Source organism: Phoxinus phoxinus, assembly GCF_949152265.1.
Source record: "Phoxinus phoxinus genome assembly, chromosome: 7".
Taxonomy (NCBI): domain Eukaryota; kingdom Metazoa; phylum Chordata; class Actinopteri; order Cypriniformes; family Leuciscidae; genus Phoxinus; species Phoxinus phoxinus.
The window spans coordinates 37898922-37922351 of NC_136882.1; the positions used below are offsets into that span (position 1 = coordinate 37898922).

Below are 23430 nucleotides of genomic sequence, written 5' to 3' on the forward strand. Positions count from 1 at the left end.
GATGGAGATGGCAAAAAGAAGGGGGGAACCTTGTCTGCACCCTCTTAATATGCTAAATGGTTTTGAAACCATATTATTTGTCAACACTTCTGCTGTAGGGCTATTATAAAGTAGACTAACCTCCTTCACCAAGCCCAAATCTAGCCAACAAATCAAACAAATACGACCATTCAACCCTAATGCCTTTTCGGCATCCAATGAAAGTAAAGCAGTATCTCGTTCACTCCTCTGTTCATGAAGAATATTTAAGACTCTTCGAACATTATGAAATCCTTGCCTGCGTTGTATGAAACCATTTTGATCCTCTCCTATTAAATTTGGTAGAATACCTTCTAACCTCTTAGCTAGAACTTTACATATTTTGTATCAGAATTTAACAAGCTAATTGGCCGCATATTTTCACACTTTGTGTTTGATTTTCCTGGTTTTGGTAATAAAGTGATTAAAGCTCCTCTCATTGATGTAGGAAGAAGGCCTTGATGATAGGCCTCCACTATCATTTCCAAAAAGGGGGTTAATAACTTTTTTTTGAACTTCTTATAAATTTCTATAGGAAGCCCGTCTGGACCCGCAGCTTTTCCTGGTTTCATAGAATCAATGGGTTCTCCAATTTCCTGTAATGTGAGGTCTTCATCCAATTTGTTTTTTTCTTCAATTGAAATCTGTGGTAGGCTATATTTAGTCTATCTAAAAATTGAGTCTGTGTATCCAAATTTGATGAGCATTCTGAACTATAGAGTTTTTTATAGTAACTTCTAAATGCTTCATTAATCCCTAAAGGGTCATAAATGAACTTTTGCACGATATTCTAATTTTTCGAGTTTCACCGTCAGTTACCATTGTATAACTTAGCCTATCTCTGTGAACCTGGTCGGGAGCAGGTTTTCTTATGTAAACCCGAGTTTTTTTCTTTTAGTTAATGCATCTGGATTTAATCATCTTTAGATATTGCAACAAAAATGCTAAGTAAGAAAAGCATTTTTTTGCAGTGCAGTACATTCATTCATTGCACATTTTTCTATATAACATCTATATAACATTCTCATGCTCTTTCTGAGAGTTTGTGTGTTGTTTCCTGGACACAAACCCAAGCGATCCGTCAAAAGAGAAGTTCTAAATCGGGTTAAATTAAGCTAATCTGATAAATGATGATAACATCTTGATGTGACCTCTGAAACTTAAAGTAAACCTAATAATTATAATTTCATTTTTTCCAATGTGGTTGGATGCATTGATGACATGCATATTCCCATCATCGGGAATGAAATAGATTACTGTATGAATGGAAGGAATAGTCCAATATATATGCCGTCACCACCACCACAGCTGTTAAATACATAATAATAATTAGAGAACATAAGAGCACATAGCCTAGCTACTGTGTGGAAACAGCGGCTGCACATTGAAATAGACACTGAATTATATTAATTTAATATGTCAAATGGTTGTAAAGTCATGTAGCCTACAGCCATGAACCTGCTTACAGATTTAATTGATTTAATTATGAATTTATTGCTAATTTTTAGTTGCTGCTTTTTTTTTTCTTTTCTTTTTTGAGTAGCCTATTAGTTCAATAACTTACCTTTCTGTCAGTTTTCACCTGATAATATAACAGTGATTAAGAATTATACTTGTGTATTGACCATGACTCGGAAGTATGTAGACGTCTTTTTGTCGGGTGTTGCCATAGACAGTATATAAACGGGTGTTGCCACGCTGAATCGTAATTTCGGAGCTCCATTGATCGTGGCTTTTCATAGTTGTGGTGCACGCCATAGACAGAATAAATACATTATATTATATAGTATTTATTATGTCTATAGTGCACGCGCTTAACTCAGAGTAAACCTACTCAGAGTTGATTAAACTAACGTAGCGTTGCATTGCGGGAAGGCGTCGCCATCTTTGCAGGATACACAATCCATTGCCGTGGTTTCTTCCATAGACATGTATAAAGGCTAGATGGCTCAAGGCGGAGTCAGCTGTGTCGTCAACTTGGCGGCCATCTTAGGTCAGGTGACTGCGCTGCTGCTCCCTGCTGCTGTGGACGGAAGGTGAGTGACAAATGCTCGTAACTTGCTGAATTCTTGACGGATTTACAAACGGTTTGGTTTATTACAAACCTTATTAACGTGGCTATGATTTGTGCAGATGCCGATGTTTAAATTGTAGCTTCACGTTTTGAGAAACGCTTAACATTGCAGCGTAGCTGTGTGTTTCATGGCATCCCTGACGTTTATGACACACCAAGCCGTTTGAAAATCGGTTGAAAATTGAGCAAAATATAGTTATTTCAGCACTACATGCACAATAGACTTTAATGTTATAACTGGACGAGCGGTCCTGTCCTAAGATGGCCGCCGTGTGACGTCGTCGGGTCCCATTGGCTCTCAGCGCCGGTAAGCCATCTAGCCTTTATACCACATGTCTATGGTTCATAGTCGTGGTGCACGCCATAGACAGAATAAATACATTATATTATATAGTATTTATTATGTCTATAGTGCACGCGCTTAACTCAGAGTAAACCTTCTCAGAGTTGATTAAACTAACTCAATTCAGCTTCCCATCTCAGGGTAAATCAACTCAGAGTAGGCTATACGTTTTAACTCACTTTTTCTTTATAATCGTCTAAAGATGAACTATTTTCTGCAAACATGATGGATATGATACGAGACACATGGAGGTTTATATATCTGGGATCTGCAGCTTTTGCTTTTATCTGTTCCCTGCAGGGGGGCAGTGTTCCGAAAGATATTGAAGCCGACCTGGGCGCCGCCATTGGCTAGCGGACCCCCACCTGCTGTTAGCATTCCATTGACTCCCATTCATTTTGGCGTCACTTTGACAGCGAATAACTTTACATCTGAGGCGTTTAAAGACACCGTTTGTCCATTGTTTATTTCTAAAGAAACACGAAAATGTATAAAAGGCTCCATTACCTTGTATCTTACGTTATGGCCCCGTAGAAGCAGTTTTTGTAAAAACAGGCTAACGATTGCGTCATACCCGCGCGACTCTGTCGCACAAGTCGAAAAATTACCGTATGGACAGGCAGAGAAGCTCGCAAGCAATCGGGAGGACGTGGAGGCATAAAGTCAAGGGAGAAGCCCATAGAGAGTGATAAAGTTGCTCCCGTTGCTAGCTCATGTACAGCTAATACCCACGCTCTCCGTCTCTGCGAGATTCGGAAGGGAATGATTCAGATTTCTCTCGGCACAGCTACTAGAAGACCTACAGGTTGCTCACGTCACATCTACGTCGTCAAGCTCAGTTTGAGCCTGCGCAGTTCGCCTTGCGATCAGGAAGTAAGTGCTTCTAATTGACTTCACTGCTCTCCGTTGAAACCTATAGGGTCGCTGTGTCCAGTTTATATACTGTCCATAGACATCATATAGATAGACGCCCTATCGACCGCTACTGCCTATTAGCGCGGTCGAGCCGTGGGGCCGCCATCTTAAACCGGTCACCCGCTCCACTCAGTGTCATCTGTATGGCCGGTGCAATGAGCTGTCAGCGCATTTAATTAATCATAACTCACCGAAGACCGAACTGATTTTCATGCGGGTTTTTTTTCTGCAAATGTCATTCATGTAGCTATGATACAGAACACATGTTTCGGCATATTTTAATATTCATAGTAGGCTTAACAGTAATATAATATTCTGATATAAGATATAAAGTGACCAGACGTCCAAAATCATAATATGTGATGTAGGATATAAGCCTAAGGTACCGGTATTTTATGAATCACACACTATAAATATGATAAAGAAGCAGAAACAGAGTTGCAGTAAAGTAAGATATTTTAATAAGTTGAAGAAACAATAATGATTTGTGACACACACACACACACACACACTCGATTTGCGCATCGCCGACGCCGTCATGTGTGTATTACACAGGTAACTTAACGTTAACGTTATTAACGTTACATTGCTTCCTGATATCACATGCGCAAACACAAATAACCTATATTTATATATGTTTATACTACAGGGCCATTGAATGCGTGTATCTGATAACCGAGAAGCTCTTGTAATTATTACTTTACCCAACCTCTCCATGCCGAGTGATGCAGTAAACATAGCCTAGCTAACGTTAGCTGGCTACGATTTCAGTACAGTAATATCAAAGAAGCTTGCTCCTCCTCAATTATCTGGTAATATTCTATTCACAAAATACAACCAAAAGTACGGTAATGTTAAAATGTACTTGTTAAAAGTAATCCCGGGCCCTATTTGCGCTGGTCCGCCGATTAGAACAGGAAATGCTCCACAGTGCTCTGGAATCTGACTGCTGCTAAGCAACGAAACTAGGAGTACGACCGGTTTAAGATGGCGGCCGTATTTCTCGGTGCCCAGCAGCCAATAGGGCATCTAGTCTCTATATAATATCTATGATACTGTCTATGGTTCCCTGGAGGAAAGAACCAGTTCCTGTTTTCTGTCACTGCAAGGCCATAATAACGGATAAAAACAACTGTCCGCTGCATCACAAACTGGTCATACCCGTTTTTTTAGTTTGGACATGGTCTTTGAAGTACCATGGAATACATAATATAAATACATAAACATAAACTTTCAGTACCATCAAAGTACTAATTTGTGTCACACACACGACGTGTTGGTGTCGTTGCCTGACTGTGAGAATAACAAATAAAACCTGCAACACAAACACCGTCCAGCAGATGGCGGAGGAGGAACGGTTAATAAATGGTTGCTGAGCGACAAGGACGCGAAACAATCCGAGCTGCGCATGCGCTGGTACTGTCCGTCGCTGAAACTTTGGAAATAAAAATAACGAATTAAAGTGATCACATTATTACCATCACTTGGAATAATTGGAGAGGCGTGTAGTTTTTTTTTTTACGCTTAAAAAGGCATTTCTATGGCTGGTAAAAAGAAGGAGATAAGTTTACAGGTTTGTAGGAGGAAAGTTTTATTAGCATTAAACTGTGAATGAGGGGAAAGTGGTTATGACAGTAGTTTTCTAGTTTATTTACTTTGTATCTCAACTGAAAAATGCCTGTAACTCTTGAAAACTTTTAAATTCAGATAAATATCAATAATGACGATCAATGGAGTGAAGTTCTGGCAACGAAGGGGTTAATAGGTGAGATCTATCTATCTATCTATCTATCTATCTAACGTTATCTATCTATCTATCTATCTGTCTGTCTGTCTGTCTGTGTCTATCTATCTATCTATCTATCTATCTATCTATCTATCTATCTATCTATAGCCTAACGTTATATCTGTAGCATTAATTTATGTTACTGTAAAGTAATATGCACAAACACACAATCAATACTTTTGACAAAAAGTAAAAGTTAGTTAGGTTATAAATATGAACGAACAATACATATACTGTACTTCATGCATCTTTGTTCACACATACTTTTGGGGCCGCTGTAGCCTGTTTTCTGTCTCAATTGGTCTGTCTGTCTGTCTGATGGGTTTCTTATTTGACACACAAGTGCGTTGAGTTTTCCGTCTTGCAGTAATTTTTGTGATCTGGTGTTTTGTGTGTGTGTGTGTGTGTGTGTGTGTGTCAGTGGTTGATGTGTACCAGCAGTGGTGTGGACCCTGCCGTGCCGTCGTCAGTCTCTTTAGAAAGATCAAGAATGAGCTGGGAGACGACCTGCTGCATTTTGCCACGGTAAGATAAGCCGCTCTGGAGATTAGAGATTGCTCACAAACAATCATTCTAAATGTCGACATTTCTGTCACGTCGTCTTATCATCCCTGCAGGCTGAGGCTGATGGGATTGAAGCTCTTGAGAAGTACAGAGGAAAGTGTGAGCCCACCTTTCTGTTTTATGCGGTGGGTCTAAACTGTACATCTCTCTCTGGGTGTTTACAAATCCCTGCAAATTCTGACTAACTACAAATTCGAACTTGAAATTAAAATGAGCAAAATAACTACATAGATGGATGTCACAAAAAAGGACACATGCAAGCAAAATTTCACCCCAAAATGAATAAAAGAAGAAAAAATACTGTGCGATTCTACTTTTAGGACCATTAAAGTTTTTTTGATGTCTTTTTTTCATGGAGTGCCTTTAATTTATGCTGATATAAATAAAAATTATGTAGTGCAGTAATAAAAATCTAATGAGTCAACACTGAAAATATTAGGAATTATTCAAAAATACAACATCTGGAAGTATTACAATAACTAGGAGTTTGGAGAAAATTGTTGTTCAAAATTAAAATTCTCTCATTAATTACTCACCCTCATGACATTGCAAACCCGTAAGACTTTCATTCATCTTCGAAACACAAACAAAGATCTTTTTGATTAAATTTGAGAGGTTTCTGTCCCTCCATTGACAGCTACCACTTGATGCTTCAAAAAGTTCATAAAGAGATTGTAAAAGTAATCCATATGAATTGAGAGGTTTAGTCCACATTTTCTGAAGAGACTCGATCGCTTTATATGATGAACAGAGAGAATTTAGGCTTTTATTCACAGCAAACAAACAGAAGCTCAACCGAACCTGCTTGATGCGCGAGAACAAACCTCTCGCAGAAGCTCAAACGTGATGCGTAACACGAGAATGAACCTCATTGGCTCTTGCTGAAGCTCAAACGTGATGCGTAACACGAGAATGAACCTCATTGGCTCTTGCTGAAGCTCAAACGTGATGCGTAACACGAGAATGAACCTCATTGGCTCTTGCGGAAGCTCAAACGTGATGCGTAACACGAGAATGAACCTCATTGGCTCTTGCGGAAGCTCAAACGTGATGCGTAACACAAGAATGATCCTCATTGGTTCTTGCTGAAGTTCAAACGTGATGCGTAACACGAGAATGAACCTCATTGGCTCTTGCGGAAGCTCAAACGTGATGCGTAACACGAGAATGAACCTCATTGGCTCTTGCGGAAGCTCAAACGTGATGCGTAACACGAGAATGAACCTCATTGGCTCTTGCGGAAGCTCAAACGTGATGCGTAACACGAGAATGAACCTCATTGGCTCTTGCGGAAGCTCAAACGTGATGCGTAACACAAGAATGATCCTCATTGGTTCCTGCAGAAGCTCAAACGTGATGCGTAACACGAGAATGAACCTCATTGGCTCTTGCTGAAGCTCAAACGTGATGCGTAACACGAGAATGAACCTCATTGGCTCTTGCTGAAGCTCAAACGTGATGCGTAACACGAGAATGAACCTCATTGGCTCTTGCGGAAGCTCAAACGTGATGCGTAACACGAGAATGAACCTCATTGGCTCTTGCTGAAGCTCAAACGTGATGCGTAACACGAGAATGAACCTCATTGGCTCTTGCTGAAGCTCAAACGTGATGCGTAACACGAGAATGAACCTCATTGGCTCTTGCTGAAGCTCAAACGTGATGCGTAACACGAGAATGAACCTCATTGGCTCTTGCTGAAGCTCAAACGTGATGCGTAACACGAGAATGAACCTCATTGGCTCTTGCTGAAGCTCAAACGTGATGCGTAACACGAGAATGAACCTCATTGGCTCTTGCTGAAGCTCAAACATGATGCGTAACACGAGAATGAACCTCATTGGCTCTTGCTGAAGCTCAAACGTGATGCGTAACACAAGAATGATCCTCATTGGTTCTTGCTGAAGTTCAAACGTGATGCGTAACACGAGAATGAACCTCATTGGCTCTTGCGGAAGCTCAAACGTGATGCGTAACACGAGAATGAACCTCATTGGCTCTTGCTGAAGCTCAAACATGATGCGTAACACGAGAATGAACCTCATTGGCTCTTGCGGAAGCTCAAACGTGATGCGTAACACAAGAATGATCCTCATTGGTTCTTGCTGAAGTTCAAACGTGATGCGTAACACGAGAATGAACCTCATTGGCTCTTGCGGAAGCTCAAACGTGATGCGTAACACGAGAATGAACCTCATTGGTTCTTGCTGAAGCTCAAACGTGATGCGTAACATGAGAATGAACCTCATTGGCTCTTGCTGAAGCTCAAACGTGATGCGTAACATGAGAATGAACCTCATTGGCTCTTGCGGAAGCTCAAACGTGATGCGTAACACGAGAATGAACCTCATTGGTTCCTGCAGAAGCTCAAACGTGATGCGTAACACGAGAATGAACCTCATTGGCTCTTGCAGAAGCTCAAACGTGATGCGTAACACGAGAATGAACCTCATTGGTTCTTGCTGAAGCTCAAATGTGATGCGTAACACGAGAATGAACCTCATTGGTTCTTGCTGAAGCTCAAACGTGATGCGTAACACGAGAATGAACCTCATTGGTTCTTGCTGAAGCTCAAACGTGATGCGTAACACGAGAATGATCCTCATTGGTTCTTGCTGAAGCTCAAACGTGATGCGTAACATGAGAATGAACCTCATTGGTTCCTGCAGAAGCTCAAACGTGATGCGTAACACGAGAATGATCCTCATCGGTTCTTGCAGAAGCTCAAACGTGATGCGTAACACGAGAATGAACCTCATTGGTTCTTGCTTAAGCTCAAACGTGATGCGTAACACGAGAATGAACCTCATTGGTTCCTGCAGAAGCTCAAACGTGATGCGTAACACGAGAATGAACCTCATTGGTTCTTGCTTAAGCTCAAACGTGATGCGTAACATGAGAATGAACCTCATTGGTTCCTGCAGAAGCTCAAACGTGATGCGTAACACGAGAATGAACCTCATTGGTTCCTGCAGAAGCTCAAACGTGATGCGTAACACGAGAATGAACCTCATTGGTTCTTGCTGAAGCTCAAACGTGATGCGTAACACGAGAATGAACCTCATTGGTTCCTGCAGAAGCTCAAACGTGATGCGTAACACGAGAATGAACCTCATTGGTTCTTGCTTAAGCTCAAACGTGATGCGTAACACGAGAATGAACCTCATTGGTTCCTGCAGAAGCTCAAACGTGATGCGTAACACGAGAATGATCCTCATCGGTTCTTGCAGAAGCTCAAACGTGATGCGTAACATGAGAATGAACCTCATTGGTTCCTGCAGAAGCTCAAACGTGATGCGTAACACGAGAATGAACCTCATTGGTTCCTGCAGAAGCTCAAACGTGATGCGTAACACGAGAATGAACCTCATTGGTTCTTGCTGAAGCTCAAACGTGATGCGTAACACGAGAATGAACCTCATTGGCTCTCGCTGAAGCTCAAACGTGATGCGTAACACGAGAATGAACCTCATTGGTTCTTGCAGAAGCTCAAACGTGATGCGTAACACGAGAATGAACCTCATTGGTTCTTGCAGAAGCTCAAACGTGATGCGTAACACGAGAATGAACCTCATTGGTTCTTGCGGAAGCTCAAACGTGATGCGTAACACGAGAATGAACCTCATTGGTTCTTGCAGAAGCTCAAACGTGATGCGTAACACGAGAATGAACCTCATTGGTTCTTGCGGAAGCTCAAACGTGATGCGTAACACGAGAATGAACCTCATTGGTTTATAAACCTTTTTTTCTTTATGAACTTTTTGAAGTGTCAAAGTGTCAGTTGTGTATCTGTCAATAGAGAGACAGAAAGCTCTTCGAAGATGAACGAAAGTCTTACATGTTTGTTACGAAATGAGGGTGAGTAATCAATTACATATATTTTTTTAATTTTTGGGTGAACTATCCCTTTAATTGTCATGAAAATAATGCAAAAATGGTCCTAAAACAGGCTTAAATTTCACATATTTGGTGTTGTGAAAAGTGACATGGACATGTTCCTATGAGATGCACTCAGATATCATGTTCATAGCTCGTCTGTTTGCTGTATATGATGGTCTTTTCCTGCAGAATGTCATGTTAAGGCTGTGTGTGTGTGTGTGTGTGTTTAGGGTGGGCAGCTTGTGTCAGTTCTGCGGGGACCGAACTCTCCTCTCCTGCAGAAGACGATACAGGAAGAGCTGAACAAAGAGAAGAGCGTTCTAGAACACGGGGCCGCTCGCAGGGCGGTGAGTTACTTCACACACCTGACCTCTTTACTGTGGGGATTGCATTCCTGGATCCCGATGAAAACAGGAAGTGGGATGGAACGGTGGAAATGTTGCCCAGTACGAGGTGTAATATGCATCACAGAAACTACTGCTTGCTGAATAATGCATTCTTAATATGCATATTATATAATAAGGTTTATATATACAGGTGAAACTCGAAAAATTAGAATATCGTGCAAAAGTTAATTTATTTTAGTAATTCAACTTAAAAGGTGAAACTATATATACACCCTAGGATTTTTATGGTAAGTTCTGCACAGAAAAGCACATCATCTTCAATAAATGTAATCATGTTTTATTCCGATCAGTAATTCAGCACACAAAGATTAGATTAATGCCATGAGCGATGACCTTTGGGTTTGATGTGTCACTCCAGGTGAAAGATGAAGGATTAACTGAAGAAGAAGTGAATGATGACATTGAGGATCACCCACATGATGAAGGTCTGATTAGTAATGACTTTCCTTCGTCGTGCTTGATACTAGTTTGTCCTGTTTGCTGAATTTACCCACACTGGTTTTGTGTTTTTTGTAGTTGCTGATAATAAGTCTTACACAGTGGCAATAATAAAGCCTGACGTGGTGGCACACGGCAAAGCAGAGGAGATTATGATGAAGGTAAGAGCTCAGTTTAACGGACAGTTCACCCAAAAATGAAGTTCTGTCACTATTTACTGGCCATATGCTGTTTTTTTTAATACTTTTTAAAGTTTGGAACAAGTCAAGTCAAGTCATCTTCATTTATATAGCGCTGTTAACAATGTAGACTTTTTCAAAGCAGCTTTACAGAGATAAACGGATAATTTAAGGTAACAGAGTGTTTTGTCTTTATAGCGGTTCTTGAATAAAGATTTTTTCCAGCTAAAGTTAGTTTTGATTGATTCACTTCCGTCGCAACGATCATTAGTTATTAAATTAGAGACCGCTAAGACGACAGCGTTCTCTCTACACAGACTTTAAACACGAACCTGTGAGAAACGCTGATGGCGCTCACGTGCGCATCAAGAGTTAATTCTATAGTTATGTGCGTTTGAATATATGTGCGCATGTTTGTAATTCTCTACAAACCAAGCCTTAAACTACTTGTCCTGCCTATTAATTTGATACAGAATTTTATTTTATTTTATCACTACGGGGTAGATACGTGAAATTTCCAGAATTTTTTTCTTTAAAGGGACAGTTCACCCTAAAATGAAAATGGAGTCATCATTTACTCACCCCGGTGTTGTTATAATGCAGTATTCGTTCTTTTATGGACCACAAAAGGAGAATTTTGTTCTTAAAAAAATGGCAGTGAATAGCGACCAGCGTCAAGCTTAAAAAAATATGCAAAAACATCACAGAATGATCATGCAACACGTGTCGTATATTCCAAGTGTTCTGAGGGGTTATGATTGGGTTTGGTGAAATCAAACTTAAATTGAATGTAGTATTTTACAAAAAACCTTGTCCGTTGGTCTTCGCCATTGGCCGTAGGGTCACGCAGACGTGCACAGAAGACCGAAGTCAGGATTTTCGTTAAAAATAATGCATTTAATTTCAGTTTGTTTTTCACCAAACCCGTATCGTAAACCCTCAGAACAGCTGGAATATAAGGCACGTGTTGCATGATCATTCTGTGAAACTTTTGAGTATTGTTTTTGGTAACACTTTACAATAAGGTTCGTTAGTTAACATTAGTTAACTACATTAGTTAACATGAACTAATAATGAATTGCTTGTATACAGCATTTATTCATCTTTGTTAATGTTAATTTCAACATTTACTAATACTTCATTAAAATCTTGTGCACATTATTTCATGCACTGTGAACTAACATGAACTAACAATGAACAGCTGTATTTCTATTAACTAACATCAACAAAGGTTAACAAATACAGTAACATTGCTCATGGTTAGTTCATGTTAGTTAATACATTGACTAATGAACCTTATTGTAAAGTGTTACCTTTTAAAAAAAAAGCTTAATACTGGTCGCTATTCACTGTTATTAGCAAGATGACAAGCGCGAGTTAGACATTTTTAAAACATTCTCCTTTTGTGGTACAAAAAAAGAAAGAACGGCAATTAGGGCATACTGCATTAGAACAACACCAGGGTGAGTAAATGATGACTACATTTTCATTTTAGGGTGAACTGTCCCTATGAGCTGCTTATATTAATATGACCTTACAGATAAACAGCTAAAAATGTATTCCTGAATGCATATGATATGATTTTGTTTCTAGATTCAGGACGCAGGTTTTGTGATTTTAGCGCACGAGGAGAGAACGCTGAGTGAAGCAGAAGCTGAAGGCTTCTATCATCACAAGGCAGCAGAGGTAAATGAAGGAACTTCAGCTGAACTCTAAAAATAGCATGTTTTAATATTTTGGCTGATGGTGTGTAATGGCAGCATGTCCAGTGTGTCATGTAAAGGGGGTGTGTGTGCTTGTGTGTTCTTCCAGCCTTACTTTCAGGAACTCATCCAATTTATGTCGAGCGGGCCGTCGCATGTCCTGCTCATTTCTAAGATGGAGGACCGTGAGGACGTCATCCCAGCCTGGCGGGAATTCATCGGCCCACCGGATGTGGAGGAGGCCAGGACCCAGCAGCCAGAGAGGTACAGATACACAGTATAGACGGTATATGGGAGTGACACATGAACATAAGCAGTCCCGCTGACAATTTAGGATAATACAATGAAAAATCTCACTCAAAAATAATTTGTTTATCGAAATTTGATCAAGGTACTGTCTGTTGAGCTGAATTTAATTTATGCTGATTTAATTTGTTTTTTTAAATCAGCAGAATTAATAAATAGTCCACACAGGATTATTTTCATTATGATGATGAGAATGACATTTTTTATGACAATTTGGGAGACATTAAATCATTGAGAATAATGTCCGAATGCAAAAAACATCTAGAAGGTCCAAAAAACTTTTTGTTATTGTTAACTAAAACTATTGTAGATTGTTTCCATTAATTGAAATAAAACTGAAGTAAAATATAAATATTAGATGAAAAGATTAAACTTAAAAACTTGAAAATTAGAAACGTTTCATCAAAGTAATCAAATGAAATATAAATAAGTTAAACTGAGAAAAGCACATAACAAAATAATTGAAGCTAAAATTGAAATAAAAATATAATTCAGAATATTAATAAGTACTATAATAGTATATAAACAATGTTAATATAACTGCTTAAAAATAAGTTAATTTTTTATGATAAAAGTATAGAAGAAATTGAATATATTATTACGGTTTCCTTTGAAAATAGTTGGTTGGTTTTTATATATTTTCCCCAGTAAATGATTATTATAAAACTGATTTTGTTTTGTTGTGTTATTTATACAAATGCCATTGTCTCTCTGTGTAGGCCTTACATAGAGGCTCAGTGATTCCCTGATGTGTGTATAATTTAATTTTGTAAAACAGTAAACATAATTTAAAAGTGATACGAGGGAGTTGCCGTTCCATATTGTGCTCACAGATTTGAGCACTAACAGTTTTAGCACAACACATCCTGTGTGGACTCTTGCCTCCCCCCCAGCAGTGAGACCATCTGCTCTTCTCTTTCTCCGTTTCTCCGTCCATCCGTCCCTGCTCACCTCCTTCTCTCTGGCCGTTCTCTGTTCTTCAGCTTGCGGGCTCAGTACGGGACCGAGACCCTTTCGAACGCTCTACATGGCAGCTCTGACAGCGAGCAGGCCAGCAGGGAGCTGGCTTTCTTCTTCCCGAACTTCAGGATGGCGATGGCGGGCTCGGGCTCGGAGCGGGCCGGGCCGGAACAGGGGCATGTGGAGAGGACGCTGGCGCTCATCCGCCCAGACGCTGCCAGGGAAAACAGAGGCATGTGCCAACATTACGTTCACACGCACAGAACTGCGGCCCCGTGGGTGCAGAGTCAGACAGATACACTCCTACCTTCACTGAAGCACTAACACACACTGCCTGTTAAAACTTTCATTTGTTTCACACAAAGCCACAATATAACACTTTTCAGGTGAGTCGGCCTACATATGACTGGCATTTATTGCTCACTACATCATTCCCATACCATCTCAGTGTAGTATTTAGTGTAGTATTTATTCAAATTTGAAAGGGGCTGCGTGTAGAATCCAGAGACCCTTGTTATTAGTGACACCGGTGGCCGGTGAGTGAACTGCAGCAGCAGATTATTGCTCGTGATCGCACCTGCGCACGCGTTAAGTACAAGAGACTGAATGTGATTCAAGGCCCCGACATGCTCACGGCGAAGATTTTTTCTTTATTTGCTTCGAAGTAAAGAGAAGTTTTGAATTTGTAATCCTATAATAAGAATCCCTTTTGCATGAACTTTTGATTTTCCCGGCAAAAACATCCCGAGTCCTTCATATAAAATCAGTCTACAGGCTTTCAGTGCTAGGAAGTCGAGGAAAGTTTATTTTTCTTCTTTTTTTTTACTAGTTGTTCACAAATTGTCTAAAAGAAACAAGTATTACATGACAATTCTTACATATAGCCCCTTTAAATTAGATTTTAGTATACATTTTTTTTAAAGTTTAGTTGTAATATTTTATTTTAAGTTTTAGTAATTTTGTTGTGTGTTATTGAACTGTTTTTTATTTCTATTTTAGTAATTTTAGTACTTATTTTCATTCAGCTAGTTTCCAAGGCAACACTTCTAATTGTATTTTTTTGTAAGTTAATTTTTTTCACCAAATATTTCAGCTTTATTTTAATTAAAGAAAACGATTTCTTATCATTTTAGTTAAAGGTGCAATAGGTGATTCTCTACAGAATTGTTTTATTTATTATGCTGGTTGAAAGTCTCCTCATATTCTGATAACAATCACTATGTTAAGCGGTCTAAATATATTTGTATAAATATATATTAATATATAAATATATAAATATTGTCTGTGGAAGGCGTAGGACCATAAAATGTTCATTCAATCATTGCATTCGGACCGAATCAAATGAAAGCATGTAGTCAGTCAGTGTGTGTTTGCATAGCTCTTCATGCAGACATCATTCGTCATCAGCGCGTTCATGTACGCTGATGGCAGGCAAGCAGTTATTCACTGTAGTGACTGTACTGTAAAGTTTATTCACCAGCGAATGACACATGATGTAGTCCAATAACGTCCAATCCAATGTCGGTAATGTGCAAGGAGAGCGGGATCGTATGCTTTCAATGCTAGCAGGCTAAAGTTAGCATTTCCCAGATCACCTATTGCACCATTAACAATACCAGCACTGTTCCAATTGTTATTTTGTAGTTTTGAAGACTTTATTACTTCACACATTTCAGATTAACAGAAAGGAAAGAGTAGATTTGTCTAAACTGGAGCACTTACGATCAGGAAGTTAATGGTGTGAAATGAAATGTGTTTGCAGAGGAGATTCTGGCCAGGATCCATGACGCAGGTTTCACAGTGGCCATGCAGAAAGAGATCATGCTGTCGGAGGATCAGGTCAGACAGTTCTACAGCTCTCATCTCCAGCAGGAATACTTCCCCAGTTTACTGGAGAGCATGACCAGGTGATGTACATCACACATCAGTGGAAAGCTAACAAGCCACGGAGTCAGGTGGTTTATTTCTTAAAACGGCACAACAGGGATATGATAAAAGACACCAATTTTCAACAAATAGTTGCATGCATTATTAATAATAACTGGAATTATAGGCAAGCAATGTAGCTTTTTCTTGTAGTTTTACAGTGGCTTTTCAACCAATCAGAACCCTTTAGACTTTAGAATCAGAAGTTTTACATGGAAATTAAATACATTTGAAAAGCTTCAGATTGAGTTTTATAGTTGTTTAGGTCAATGTTGGAAAACAGCATTCACAAGCATATTTGAGCAGTTCAAATTTTTTTAGATGTCAAAGCGATAAATTAGGGATGCACCGATTTGAACATTATGGCCGCTAACCGATAAATCTTTATATTTGAAAGCCGTTAACCGAGATATTGGCCGATAAATCGAAATCGAGCCTGATTACAAAAACAAAAGTCTCATCATTAAAAGCCATGTCCAAACACAATTATAATGATGTTCTCATTATAATTTAATGTAGCCGATATGACAGACTTGCGCTGCACATGTTGCACTGAACTGTATTTTCCTCTTTTTGAAGTGATTCAATCATATTTCAAGCAATTCAAAAGCATCATGTTGAACAGTGTGCATCTGAAGTGTCTCAGCTGAAGAGAATAATCCATTATTTATCGCCTTTTTGATATATATCTGCCAAATTTTCTTATCAGGCCGATAACGATAACATTAAAAATGAACATATATCGGCCGATACTGATACGGTAGCCGATATATCGTGCATCCCTACAATAAATTATAGATCGAAAATATCACACCTGCAAACTGGGCCTTGGCAAATTTTTCTAGGAATCAGCAGATGAAATAATTTCAGAAAATGTAGATATTAGACGATCTACATGTTGTTTCGGTAGCAACGTCGTTTTTAAAACATCACCAATGCCTATATTACCATCCTAAACTGTAAAACGCCCGTAAACACTATAATTTAAACCTTTTTAACTTTTTAAAAATGATAAACCTCACATTTCAGCCTAAATGACCAAGGATGATAACTTATAATATATACTGTAGTATTAAAAATAATTATAAATATAAAAGAATAGAAGAGTCCACACCACAACATATTTATTTGGTCTGAACTAAAACGGAAATGCAAATTCACTCTCTGACAGATAAAAAGTCCTTAGATTTGCCGAAAGGTGAGGAATTTGCAGGTATGAATATACTGTTCATTCTGAATCTGAATTATGAATGCTAATGGAATTTGCTGTCTAAACAATAAGGAGTCGGACAGTAATAAACGTGCTTCATATCTTCAGTTTAAGCTTAATTGTACTTTTGGCCACATAGTTGTTATTTGCATATATACAGTATTATCTATAAAGAAGCCAGAAGAAGACTTCCAGTGGTCCTGGTGTAATGAAGTCTCTGTTCTGCTGTGGTTCACAGTGGGCCTGTGTTAGCATTAGCTCTAGTAAAGCAAGGAGCCGTGGAGCACTGGAGGAACATCCTGGGACCCAAAGACCCCGTCCAGGCTAAAAGTGAAGAACCTAACAGGTAGAACCTAATCATATCATGTTAGTTATATCATATATGTGTTTAGAAGCAATATTTGAAGGTCCCCAAAGATATTTCTGGCACTTTGACAAAAGTGGCTCATTTTCAAACTTTTTAGTATTTACAGACACTAGGAGTGGTAATGTAAACTAATTTAATTAAATATTTATATAAATATTCTAAATTAAATTTATAACAACAACATTTACTTTAATATAATTCAATTAAATAATTAAAATAATAAAATGACATAATTACAGAAGCAGTTCATATCTAAATGTTTCCATGACTTTTCCAGTTCTAGAAATCACGCTTTTAAATGTCCTCATGTACCCAGGTTTTCCGAGACACTGCGAAAACCTGGTTCTTAAATAAAAATGACAGGTGTTGAGGGAATTAGTAAAAAAAAGATAACTTATTATCTATTTTAAAGTATATTTTGTTTGATTTGAGATCATTGTAAGCCACGTTGAGTGCCGGTAGTGGATGTGAACAGCTCTCTGGTTCTCTGTAGTTTGCGGGCTCAGTTCAGCGATGTGAACTCCAGTGTTAACCAGCTTCACGGCAGCAGAAGCTCAGACGAGGCGGAGATGGAGATCGGCTTCTTCTTCCCACCAGAGGACACGCTCGCTGTCATCAAACCCCACACCGAATGCAAAGGTATCGCTTCAGCAGGAGCGAGGGATGTTAGCTCTGTGTTTGTGCTGTTAATGCGACTATCACAGCGGCAGATCCAAGTCTGTGCTTCTGTGTGAATCAAATACCACATCACAATAAGAAAGCAAAGAATAAACAGAAAGACTAGATCAAATATGATTCACCAAGAACATGTAAAATAGAAGGCAAATCACAATTTTGTATGCAAATGTAACGATGATCATGATGTCATTGCTGCCGGTTACATTTGGAAAGTTGGATCAATGTCAATGGGAGATTTTACTGTTTACAAATTATAATTTTTTACAAAAACTGTAAACACTGAAATAATCTACAAAACAGTTGGAATAAAGTCGCACTGAATTTATTTGTTCGAAATATGTAAATTCCTTGACCTTTTGAACAAGCCAGAATGACTTAGAAATATCAAAACAGCAATGCTTATCAAACACTGTAAATATGTTAAAGACAGCCGACACTGTTGGAATATTCTGCAAACTAAATCAATACATTATATTTAAAGGTTTGGGGTTGTTAAGATATTTTAATGTTATGCAACAAAGGCTTCTGCTCAGCAAAGCTATATTTATTTGATCAAAATACAACAAAACAGTAATATTGCGAAATATTATTACAATCTACAATAACTGTTTTATATGAAGTTCCTAAACATAAGTTAGGGAGGAGTGAGGGGGTGGGGGTATCAGAGCTCGAGTTGAAGCTGCTTCATCGAGCCCCTCTCCAGTGGACAGCAAGCCAAATAAGTTTAACCTAATATCTTAAAGATTTTATGGGCAAACAAACTCGTTAAATGTGAATATATAGTAAAGTGTAATTTATTCCTGTGATCAAAGCTGAATTTTCAGCATCATTACTCCAGTCTTCAGTGTCACATGATCCTTCAGAAATTATTCTAATATGATTTGATGCTCAAAAAACATTTCTGATTATTATCAATGCTAAAAACAGCTTAAACTGCTTAATATGTATTTTGTGGAAACTCCCCAGGATTCGTTATTTAATATAAAGTTCAAAAGAACAGCATTTATTTGAAATACAAATCCTTTGTTACAGTATAAATGCCTTTAATCTCACTTCTATGCATTCTAATTGAATGCATCCTCGCTGAATAAAAGTATACATTTCTTACTTCTTACTTACAACGGCAGTATGTGAAATTAAATTGTGGGAATATTAATAACGAGAAACTAGGATAAACGTCATAACTCACGGTTTCTGCTTCTATCAGAGGAGATCCTGGAGGAGATTCAGGCCCGAGGATTCTCCATTTCCCATCTGAAGGACACGGTTCTGTCCAGAGAGATGGCAGAGGAGTTTTATAAAGAGCACCGGGACAAACCCTTCTTCAGCCAGCTGGTGGACTACATGTGTCGGTGAGTCACGGAACTGTCCATACAGCTTATTAAGATTAGCAGGTACAGTAAGTGTCATGTGAAACGCATTTTTCTATAGTGGCCCATGTACAATGATGGTTCTGACGAAGGAGAACGCGGTGGAGGAGTGGAGGGCCGCCATGGGCCCGACGGACCCCAGCGAGGCGAGACAAACGGCCCCAGGTTCTCTGAGAGCGCGCTTTGCTAAAGACATGCTGGAGAACGGCGTCCACGGATCCTCCAACATGGAGCAAGCACACCAGAAGATACAGTTCATCTTTGGAGACATCGGAGCCGAGAGCGTGATCATCGACGGCGCTGCTTCACCGCCGTTAGGTGAACAAAACATTCAAATATGAGATATAAGACACAAGTTTGTACTGAGAAACTAAAAGCTACATTTTTCATCTGGGAATAAAACTACTAACACACCCAACGTAATATTTAAGAATTACGTCTAAAGGTACAATATGTAAGATTTTTGCAATCAAATATCCCAAAATCACAAGGCCAGTGTTATATATTTTGTTAAGTTGATGCTACCCTCGGTTTCCGCTCGTTCTGCGCGGAGTCCTGGACAAATGCGGAAGTTGTTGTAGCGTCTATCAAGCAACAAACGTTAGCTTGTGTCGTGCAGTCGTTATGGAACACAATTATTCTTTACCGATTGTAGCCGGTTCTGTCGACAAAGACAAGTCCCATAAACGTACGGGTCAATTTTATATATTCCAAATGTAGCATTCGGTAATAGTTATGTTTATGTAAGGAAAGTATTATTGCTTTAGGTTTGTATTTAGTTTATTGACATTGTTTATCACGTCTGGTGTTTATGGCCATGTAAATAAATATAGCTTGTGTTATACATAAAGATGAATCAGTCTTTTGGCAAATGATGTGGATATGTTCCAATGTACTTTTACAACAATCGTTTAGAACACGTAAAACTGCGCAGCGTTATCACAACAATGAATTCGACAAATACAGTAACATGATAACCAATTTAGTTCTTAAACCTTACTTTTCTTGGAGTTAATTCATTTTAATGAAATAAAAGCATGTCATTAAACGCAACATTTATAAAAATAGAACTTTACCTCATCCATGAACATGATTTTTCGATTCCCGTCTGACTGATTTACATCCACGTTGGAGTTAAAAACGACAGTTCCCATCATTCCACGCTCCTTCACATCGTCATCAAGCTATGCCGGTGTTGTTGTTTGGAAATCTTGCATATTGTACCTTTAAAGTCGACTTCAAACTAGAACAAATGTGGGCGGGGCTTGATTTTGTCGTGGGGAATTGATTGAATGGTTGTGGTTTGCTATTGGTGGATCTCATGTGAGTGACAGGTTGCCCCACCCTCGTGTCAGTAAACGCATCATCAGACTGACAAATCATTTCAAATATATAATGCAATATTACATTCCTGTTGTCTACAGAAACGGAGGAGAGCTTTGCGGAGCTCAAGAATCTACAAGCTTCGAGATCTCCGTCGTTTGACGACTCGAGGAACCAGAGAGAGCCGAGCACTAAAGGTTCATCAAGTCCAAAACTAGAAATTTACTCAAGCTTGTGTAATTCCAAACCTGTGCGCTGATATCTGCCCATCATCACGATGATCCGACACTGCATTTAGAGAATTAATAAGCGAGTAAATAATAACTGAAGAACTATTTTGGGTAAACTGATCCTTTAGTTCAGGGTTTCCCAAACATCAACGTGCAAGTTGTTGAAAAGCGAATAATTTAATAAATGGGAATGTATAGTTCAAATAAATAAATGGGGTTATTATTATTAGTGCTATTATCAAATCAAAGGCTGTTGTTTAATTGAATCTCCACATGCAGAAGCAGAAACTCACCCTGAGACGAGCGAGAGTCACGCAGCGTCATCCGATGAGACCGACACACTCGAGACGCCCGCCTCCAGCCGGCAGGACACAGGTCTGTGTTTCAGTGACTCGTGATGTGCAGTCAAGAACAACATACACACATTCTTCACACACGAGAGGAAAGACATCAACATTTCCACTTCGGCATTAATAGTCAGCACTGTCGGATATTAAAGGGGTCCAATCATGCTTATTTACAGGTTCATAATTCAGTTTATGGGGTTTACTAGAATGTTTACTTTATTTAATGTTCAAAAAACTAATTTTTTAAAATAATTTACATAGTTGCATTTTTTTAATTGGAAACTTGCAAGTGCAAATCTATTTCCAACCAAATACTTTATTCACCTCCGTATGCACGAGCAAAACACAAACAAACAAATAAAATAATCACAAACTTTTGTATCATGTTGTAATGCTAAATAGTAGAGTTGTGTTTATTTCGACCCGCCGGGACCGATGTGAGATCCACCAATCAGAGAGCTTCCCGAATTCTCAATAGATTTTTTTGTGCCTATGGTTTTGCTCATATTTTTTTTGTCAGAACTATTATACAGTACATCAATCCCGTCACCCAAACTGTAAAGAAATACATTTTTAGAAAATGTCCCTCATTTTCAATTGGTTCTTATTAATTGTCAGAAAAACCAGGAAACAAAATGACAGATGCGTCTTAATACACGAAATATATTAAAAATATTGTCAACTTGCTTGGATTTTCTTCATTTTATCTGGTGTTGAAAAAACTGAAACATGGAAGCGGCGGGTGTTTGCACCCAAGCATAAAGAACACATTAATCAGAAATAATTCCTTGATGCATAAACTTTTATTTATTGATTAATTTCTTCTTTTTTGTCGCATGTCTCAAGAATCAGTGATCTGTTAGACAAACTTGACAGATGAACTCGTGTCAGAAACGTGATAAACATTAATCACACAAAGTCAGTGACTTTATACTGGAATTATAAATAAACTTTATTTTATCTTTTACTTGTGATGTAAATGTGATGAAGAGCTTGTCGTCTGTGTTTCAGGGGATCCGACAAATTCCTGAAATCTGCACAATCATCTGTCAGAAAGAGGAGAGGTAAAGATGGTCACGAGTGTTTCTACAATTACACGAGTCTGTGACAGATTCATTAAGAGAATCAGTTCATTCAAGCCATCAAACTTGTCTAATTTAAATAGGTGTATTATTTTTTATCATTGTTATACTATTATAGTTTTTGTTCATATTTTTTAATTAGACAATTTTTCTATTTTAATTGTAATAACATTTTTGGTCATTTTGTTAAGTTTTTATGTCTATATATTATTTTAGTACTTCAACTTAAACTAAATGAAAATAAGAAATGTTGCCTAAATGTAGCTGATATAAAATTAGTTTTAATGTTTTTATTTTATTTCAGCTAATTTTTAATATTAACATTAGCTGAACTGTATGTTTAAAGTAATGTGTTTTTTATGGTTTAGTTTTTGTTAACAATAATAACCCTGTAAGACGTTTTCTTTCGTTCTCCACCAGTTTGGACCTGAAGAATCAGCCGGTGATTTGTGGTGTCATCTTCAGTCTCTTAGAAATCATTTACATTCTCTTGTGAATTAAACACTTGTCTCTTTAAAGGGGTGGTTGAATATGATTTGACTTTTCTGTAGTTAGTGTGTAATGTTGCGGTTTGATCATAAACAACATCTGCAAAGTTACAACGCTCAAAGTTCAAAGCAAAGGGAGATATTTGCTTTTAAAGAAATCGCTTTTTAAGGACTACAACAAACGGCTGGTAGGAACTACACGACATTCCTCCCGGGTTAGTGACATCACCAACCCTAAAATTTACATAAACCCCGCCCCCAGAACACGATTTATAGATTATCAAGACAGAATATGCTAATCAATGACTAGAAGATAACTACACATAAGCTTCATAAATTCATCAACTAACCATTCAGAAATGTCCTGTTCTTCTACATGTTGTCACTTCTTCTTGAGTCTCTCCATCTTTGTCTGACTCCGTTTTGAACATAAAAGGCTAAAAGTTTTACATTTTTTGTGACTGAAGCTCCGCCTCCTGTGCCGGGAGCAGCAGCTCATTTGCATTTAAAGGGACAGACACAAAAAAGGTGCGTTTTTGCTCAAAGAGTGACAACTTTAACATGCTATATAAAAATATCTGTGGGGTATTTTGAGCTAAAACTTCACACACACTCTGGGGACATCAGAGACTTATTTTTATAATAAGTGGGCATTATACAACCCCTTTAAATACTTGGTGCAAGGATGATCTGTTTGGTTCAAACTGAAATTTTTTGGGCTTTTTATTTTATTTGATCACATACAAATGTGAGGCACTTGACAAAAACAAGTCCAATGATTGGCTTTCAACCAGTCCAAATATTTAGTTTAATTTCATGTCATAATTTGTCTTCTTA

At 38.4% G+C, this 23430-nt stretch overlaps 2 protein-coding genes across 8 annotated transcripts in view; one reads left to right on the top strand and one right to left on the bottom strand.

Annotated features, from left to right (window-relative positions):
* Positions 1-4420: 4420 nt before the first annotated feature.
* Positions 4421-23379, top strand: LOC307001283 (thioredoxin domain-containing protein 6). Of its 3 annotated transcripts, none has more exons than XR_013798200.1 (19): positions 4421-4766; positions 5058-5115; positions 5558-5661; positions 5754-5825; positions 9810-9926; positions 10345-10411; positions 10503-10585; positions 12197-12289; positions 12416-12570; positions 13596-13804; positions 15335-15479; positions 16947-17054; positions 17569-17714; positions 18961-19105; positions 19185-19441; positions 20548-20643; positions 20956-21051; positions 21870-21941; positions 22035-22065. XR_013798200.1 is itself a non-coding variant. In XM_079617578.1 (19 exons), exons 1-18 carry the CDS (start codon positions 4716-4718, stop codon positions 22052-22054), a joined length of 2022 nt encoding a protein of 673 aa, XP_079473704.1. In that variant the 5' UTR covers positions 4421-4715; the 3' UTR covers positions 22055-22087; positions 22526-23379. The 3 variants fall into 3 exon arrangements, 2 of the variants coding, with proteins under 2 accessions (XP_079473704.1, XP_079473705.1); XM_079617578.1 differs by lacking the exon at positions 21870-21941 and adding an exon at positions 22526-23379 and having other exon boundaries at positions 22035-22087; XM_079617579.1 differs by lacking the exon at positions 21870-21941 and adding an exon at positions 22526-23378 and having other exon boundaries at positions 4421-4923; positions 22035-22087.
* LOC307001282 (SWI/SNF-related matrix-associated actin-dependent regulator of chromatin subfamily A-like protein 1) overlaps positions 21814-23430 on the bottom strand; it is a 28264-nt gene continuing 26647 nt past the window's right edge. For 3 of the 5 annotated variants that reach the window (XM_079617576.1, XM_079617575.1, XM_079617577.1), the window contains one exon: positions 21814-22069. In XM_079617576.1, coding sequence (XP_079473702.1) covers positions 22066-22069 — 4 coding nt within the window. In that variant the 3' untranslated portion in view covers positions 21814-22065. The remainder of the gene's footprint in view (positions 22070-23430) is intronic. The other 2 variants (XM_079617574.1, XR_013798199.1) reach the window with 2 other exon arrangements.

Excerpts from the sequence above, each read along its gene's own strand:
- LOC307001283 (XM_079617578.1), top strand. The coding sequence starts at position 4,716 with ATGGTTGCTGAGCGACAAGGACGCGAAACAATCCGAGCTGCGCATGCG. Across the intron at positions 5,826-9,809 it reads CCACCTTTCTGTTTTATGCG|GGTGGGCAGCTTGTGTCAGT; the intron begins GTGGGTCTAAAC and ends GTGTGTGTTTAG. Across the intron at positions 10,586-12,196 it reads CAGAGGAGATTATGATGAAG|ATTCAGGACGCAGGTTTTGT; the intron begins GTAAGAGCTCAG and ends TTTTGTTTCTAG.